The 6000-nt window shown below is 40.9% G+C and overlaps 1 protein-coding gene across 15 annotated transcripts in view; it reads right to left on the minus strand.

Annotated features, from left to right (window-relative positions):
* PUM1 (pumilio RNA binding family member 1) overlaps positions 1-5553 on the minus strand; it is a 125983-nt gene extending 120430 nt beyond the window's left edge. For all 15 annotated transcript variants that reach the window (XM_070384378.1, XM_070384373.1, XM_070384372.1 and 12 more), the window contains exons 1-2: positions 5417-5553; positions 987-1360 (exon numbers count right to left, since the gene is read on the minus strand). In XM_070384378.1, the coding sequence (XP_070240479.1) occupies positions 987-1349 (363 nt within the window). In that variant the 5' untranslated portion in view covers positions 1350-1360; positions 5417-5553. The remainder of the gene's footprint in view (positions 1-986; positions 1361-5416) is intronic.
* Positions 5554-6000: the final 447 nt, after the last annotated feature.

Genomic DNA, 6000 nt, shown 5'->3' on the forward strand with positions numbered 1-6000 from the left:
TGTTCCAATAAACCAAAGCCCTGCGATCAACATGCTAATAATTTGTTAACTAACAAGATTCCACCTCCTCATTTCTACTATGGTAAAGAACTGTGGTACACCAGCTGTCTGGAAAGGTCAAGGGGAAGCACAACTGAGTGTGTTTGTGCCTGATTTATTTCTGAAGAACAGAAGCACGAGAACCCCTCATGAGAGACGTCAATTCTTTCTGCTAGTCAGTACTCAGATACTAGCAAAATAAAATAAAACTTCTGCAAATTCAACCTATACCCTATTCCAAAGAATAACTAGAAGAAAACATTCTAACCCTTTCATCAATATTAAGTTAGGAAACACGTATCAGGCTAAATTCTCTTCTCAGTAAAATATGCTGTGATTCCAGCTATAGTTTTGGATTAGTAAAAGCAAGAACATTAAAATTAACCAAATGAAACAAGCATTTACAAGAGGACAAAAATGGTAAAAACCTAAAAGCTACCATCACTCCTTTCTAACACAAAACAAGATATATCAGTTCCATGTCAAATTTCACTTGAGCCGCTATTTTTTTTTTTAACTTCCTTCTACTTTCAACTATAACATTTTAAACACAAAAGTCACCAATACCCAACAGGAATGGCTCTAAAGTATGTATTTAGCCTATAAACAGCTCAAATAGATCTTAAAAGATTATATGTTAAGATGAAAAAAGTATTCTTTGTTTAAAAAGTATACTCAGAAAAGCAATGTGCACATTAGAACAAGCTTAAGTCTTTTTTTCTTCTTTAATGAATTGGTCATTTGCTCTTTAGAACCACCAGAACGATAAATGACTTAGTGACAACATTACAACAATCATCCTTTAAAACAAGTGACTGCTTAGTTTAAACAAAATGAAATCATTAGCAATTTAGGCTTTTTTAAAGACATTCACTGAAAGCAGATATCCTAAGTGGACAGTGATTATAAAAAGAGTTTCAAAGCTGAAATAGTGAACTTTTTTTTACCTGATGTTCTGCATGAATGTTATCCCCAGTAGGCCATCGATGTTTGCTATTATTATAGCCGCCTCCACCACTTCCTCCTCCCCCAAGCTGCTCACCATGCTGCCTCTGAAAGAAGTAGTCCACCATAGCGTCGTCCTGGGAACGGCCTGCAACTCCTATGGATCCTGGGACAGGGCTGGAGTGTGTCCCAGCTGCAAGAGCCTGATTTGCAGCTGGCTGTGGCTGCGCTTGCGACCCTGTTCCAGATGTCAAAACAACAGGCATGTTGGGATTAGCTGGTTCTTGAGGGTGATGTTTCAGGTGGGGGCTGAAAGAGTCCTGCCAAAGCACTGCTTTTCTCTTCAAGACACATGCAACGCTCATTCCACCAACACCTAAGGACAAACAGGTTACAAATGTTTACAATTTGCATTTCTTAAAACATAACTTGATATATGCACCAAGATAAAAATGTGAGCCCCCTGGCTTTTGCGATCTATCATCTAAAATAATTTCTACCAAGCAGCTAAATGTTTCACGACATACACACAATTTTCTAAATTGAAACCTCTATTTTGAGGTTGTTGAGTGTGTGTGTATGGAAATAACTGTAGTTGGTGACAGGCACTCTGACAAGAAATTGAGATCAGGAGTCAATATGGCAACTTCAGGGAAACTTATGTTGGTACCAAAGGTTAACAGTATGGAATTAGACTTTAATTAACAACTCCTCTATCCAACTTATTTACACCATAAGCTAACTGTAGCAGATACTTTTTAAATGAATAAGAGTTTTACAAAATATCCCTTTACAGCTGGAGCAGACATACACTAATAAACCAAACAAAAATCCAAACCCCATATATAATTAGCAATAACTCAGAATGTCGAAACTTGAAAGGATCCTTTAAAATGTCCAAGTATTCGTAGAATGCTCTCTGAAAAAAACAATAAGGCCCCCTGACTAAGTAAGGACAGCAACAGAATAATGTTCTCAGCCTGAAACTTTTCAGCTGGTGCACATGGGAAAGATAACTCTAAATTTTTACCAATAACTTACAATTGTAACTGTAATCACATCATCTTTCTACTAATATTCTGACTACACAGTCAGAGACAAACTAAATTCATTCGCCTTGTGTAGAAAGTCTCACTGTTAAAAAAAAAAAAAAGAAAGAAATGCTTCAAAACAATAATAACTGTATGGCAAATATACTGCAGACATTTCCTAGTCATTCCTGTTTTACAGATAAAAACACTAAGGCATAGAGGAAAAGTTATGTGATGTGCCCAAGGCCATTCATCTACTGAGCTGTAGAAAAGGGATTCAAATCCAAATCTGTACACATCCAAAACAACTATAAACCCCTTGCTACCACATGCCAGTCAACTAAAACAGGTACTATTTCTCATTTGCATCTGTTATTCTTCTCTAGAAGGATCAACCAAAAACCTCCAAAATGTTACTATAAAACACCACTTTCAAGTTTTCTTAAAATCAAAAATTACATCTGTACAAAGCATACAAGTTGTCAGACTATAGGTGCTTAAAAAAAAAAGTGCTTCAAAATAATTATCAGTTACCAACTAGAACACACCTGTCCACAGCCACTAGAGTCTAATTTCAAGGCTATCAACCTAACAGTCCATTACAAATGCCATATCTTCCTTTAGCCCTACTGTGACAATTCATAAACAGACTCACAAGATTTATAAGAAATCTTTTAAATTATTTCTCTTTATAGGATAAGCATCCTGATAAAGAAGCATTTGCTTCTCACAACTAATTCATGTTTTAAAAGACACAATGTAATTTTTAATATTTTTCAAAGCCGAATTTGGAAATGCATAGTTTCAGTTAACAATTCCAAGCCATTAGAACCTTAACTGGAGTAATCCAGCTTTCTAAACTGCACTTTGTGCTTTCATCAACAGTCATGTTCATGCTTAAACACGAAAATCAGAAAGTCATCGTTTACCATCGGTACTAGCACAGTCCTAACCAGCCTAATGCCTTTCTCTTTGATTTTCAAAAGAACTCCCTGCCCTCTCATTACCAACAGTAGCCAGCCCCATTCTATTCCACAAGGGACTATCAGTCTAATAGTCTGTGCTGTAGAGCTAACCAGCAGTCCCAAAACTAAAATTTTAGCACTAAACTACAACTTCCCTGAGCCTGTTTCCTCATCTAGAAAATGGAAGAAATCCTTCCTTTATGACTCACAATGCTTTTTAATCAAAATAACACATATAAAAGTTTTTAGTAAATTTAAAGTCACATGCTGAGACCCTGGGAATTCAGTCACCAACAGTTAAAGCAATGGAGTGCCAGTCCCTAAGAAGATTCCTAAAATAGCAAATACAATCTTCTCTGAAATAAGATTTGCCATAATACTTATCTAATGAAGAAATTACATATGAAAAAGGTATTCACCATTGAAATACACCGACCACAACTTCATTCTATCAAGGCAATGGTATGGGGGGCAGCGGGAGAGTTCCTATGAAAATGTTCAAACAAAACAATTGGCTTTTCTAAAGCTATCTGTATGCCCTGAGACTTCCTGCTTTACCTAATGAGGCAAGGCAGTTTCTCAAACAAGAGAAAACCTGGCAGAAGGGACATTTTGAAACTGAGCAAATACCTAAGCAATTAACAAGTGTCTTGGGTAGTTTTGAAATATCTTGGCACCTATCAGCATAAAAATTTAGAAATCAGTCACTTAAATATTAAAAAACATTTAAATTGCTGATGCCTTTTACAGAACTCTCAAACCCACTAAAAAGTTACGTGAAGCACTTGAAATGTGACTTTTTGCCCCAAATGATACATTATAAAAATAAGTATTTTTAAGCAACTAAAAAAAGTGAATTCTATTGAGTTACTCCTCAATAGTTTTCAAACTGTTTTCACCAAAGTTGTTATTTTTCTTTAGTCTTGTTTTTAATATCACTAACAGGTTTTATTTCAAACAAAGGAACATGATCTTATCTATCCACCGCTCACCTTTTATTTACAAAATGCTTTGTGGTTTAAAAGGTGTTTATTTTTACCACGCTGGGGGAGAAAAAAAAAATTCTGTGGTCATAACTTTATTTTAAAGCAGTTCATGTCAACCCAAACTAAACTTCAAACACAACTTCAAAAAGCTGTGGCCTTGAACAAAACGAATCCATTTAGGGCTAAGGCAGAAGGAAGAGTTCAAAATCCAGTGTGTATTTCCCAAAAATCCAGATAAAGAATCAAGAGCCCCCAAGAGTTTTTATAAAGTTAAAACTAGAAACGAGTCAAAATGTTTATTTTGCTTACTAAAACTGCACTGGGAGCCACCTCTGTTTCGGTGAGTCTTGATGCGTTTTTCATAAAACAAACAAAAGGCTAAAACTACAAACCTACTGTTTCAGAAGTAACAGACTTTAAAAATAGAACCCCCCCCCAAAAGCTTCATAAAACCCCATTCTTAAATCTCTAGCAGAGTAGGAAGTGAACGAATTGTTACAGACAACTAAGAACAGTGTTTTCTTAAGTGGACAACGAAGAGTAACAAGCTATCAAGTTATGGGAAGGATAAAACCTTTCCTGGTAATGTTGTGGGGGAGGGGGGCATATGGCGGGGGGTGGGAGAGTTACGCGAGCGTATTCCTCACTAGACGTGGGAGTGGTACTGACAAGTATTAACAAACGATTTATGTTTACCAAGAACGTCCGTGAGGACTAAAACTATCTAGTTATTGTATATCTGTTTATCTACTACAGATGCACGAACCCCTCTTTGAGTTAAGACAGACACGCACCAATACAGACAGGCTCAAAGAGGAAGAACCCACCAAAAACAAGCTCTCACGGAAACAAAAGGCCACAAGTACTCAGGAGCCTAAAAAGCGATCTGAAACTTCCTGATCGCCTACTTCTCCACATATAAGGCTCGCAAAGTTCCCCCATGGTGGATTTCGCCTGCAGACAAGGGCCACGGCTGCTTCTAAAGCGATTTATTGTTCCTCCTGCTTCGGCGCAGGCACGGAAGCTCAAGAAGTCGAAGAAATCCAGGGTGGTACAGAATTACACTTCATGGCCACACACAAGACTCGGGCTTCGCAAACCCATCAAAAAAGCAACCCGAATGGCAACATCAATCTTCAGGGGCCCTAACAGGGCCAAGCAGAAATGTAGAGGCACGTCTTTGCCCAGGGCCCGGGCCTAAACCCCCGGCATTTTCCTCGCTTCGACCCCGCTCCCCACCCCCTCCCTCCTTTGATAACAATAGGGGCCTTGCTGCTGACTCCAAAACATGTACGAGGAACAGCGAGTGAGAAGCCTCAGCCAGGGCCCCGGCGGCTTTTCCAAAGCCCTTCTCACCCCCGCAACTGCTCTCAAACACCAATACAAAGGGACAGTCTGCTCGCTGGGGGTCCGGAGCAGCGTTTGGAGCTAGCGGGGTGCGGATACTCACGGGCGGAGCGGTAGGATGAAGATGGATTTCAGCCCCCCGATCTTCTCTCTCCGGCGCTCTCGCTCCCCCTTACCTTTCACTCCGACAACATGGCGGCCCACTGGGGACTGGGCTGGCGCGGTGCATCATGGGATAGGCTCGGGCCCCGGCTCCGGCGGTGGCAGCTGCATGTGCGGAGAAGGCAGGCTTCTCTGGAACAGGTTGCCTGGTTGCCATGCCAACCCGGGGCCTGTGTGAACTTGGGAAACTCGCTGGCAACACAACCGCTGCGCGCGCGAGTTCCCTACCGCAAGACAAACGTGCGTCGCCGTGGCGGAGAGAAGGCGGAGTCCCGCGGGCAGATACTGGAGCGCCCAGAGTGCGGGATCTTGGCCCAGCACCGCACGGACCTGGGCACGCGGGGTCAGAGCAGTGACCTCAGCCGCGGCGCCATCCGCCCCGATGTCCTCCCAGCTTCACCTCCAGATTATAACGGCCTCCAGGGTTAATGGAGGCTTATTCCAAGACTCTGGCCCGAGAGGTGCTGGGTTCAAACTCCGTTGCCGCAGCTTTCTGGCTCTGGCATTATTTAATCTTCCTGCCTA

Source organism: Bos mutus, chromosome 2 (assembly GCF_027580195.1).
Source record: "Bos mutus isolate GX-2022 chromosome 2, NWIPB_WYAK_1.1, whole genome shotgun sequence".
Classification (NCBI taxonomy): domain Eukaryota; kingdom Metazoa; phylum Chordata; class Mammalia; order Artiodactyla; family Bovidae; genus Bos; species Bos mutus.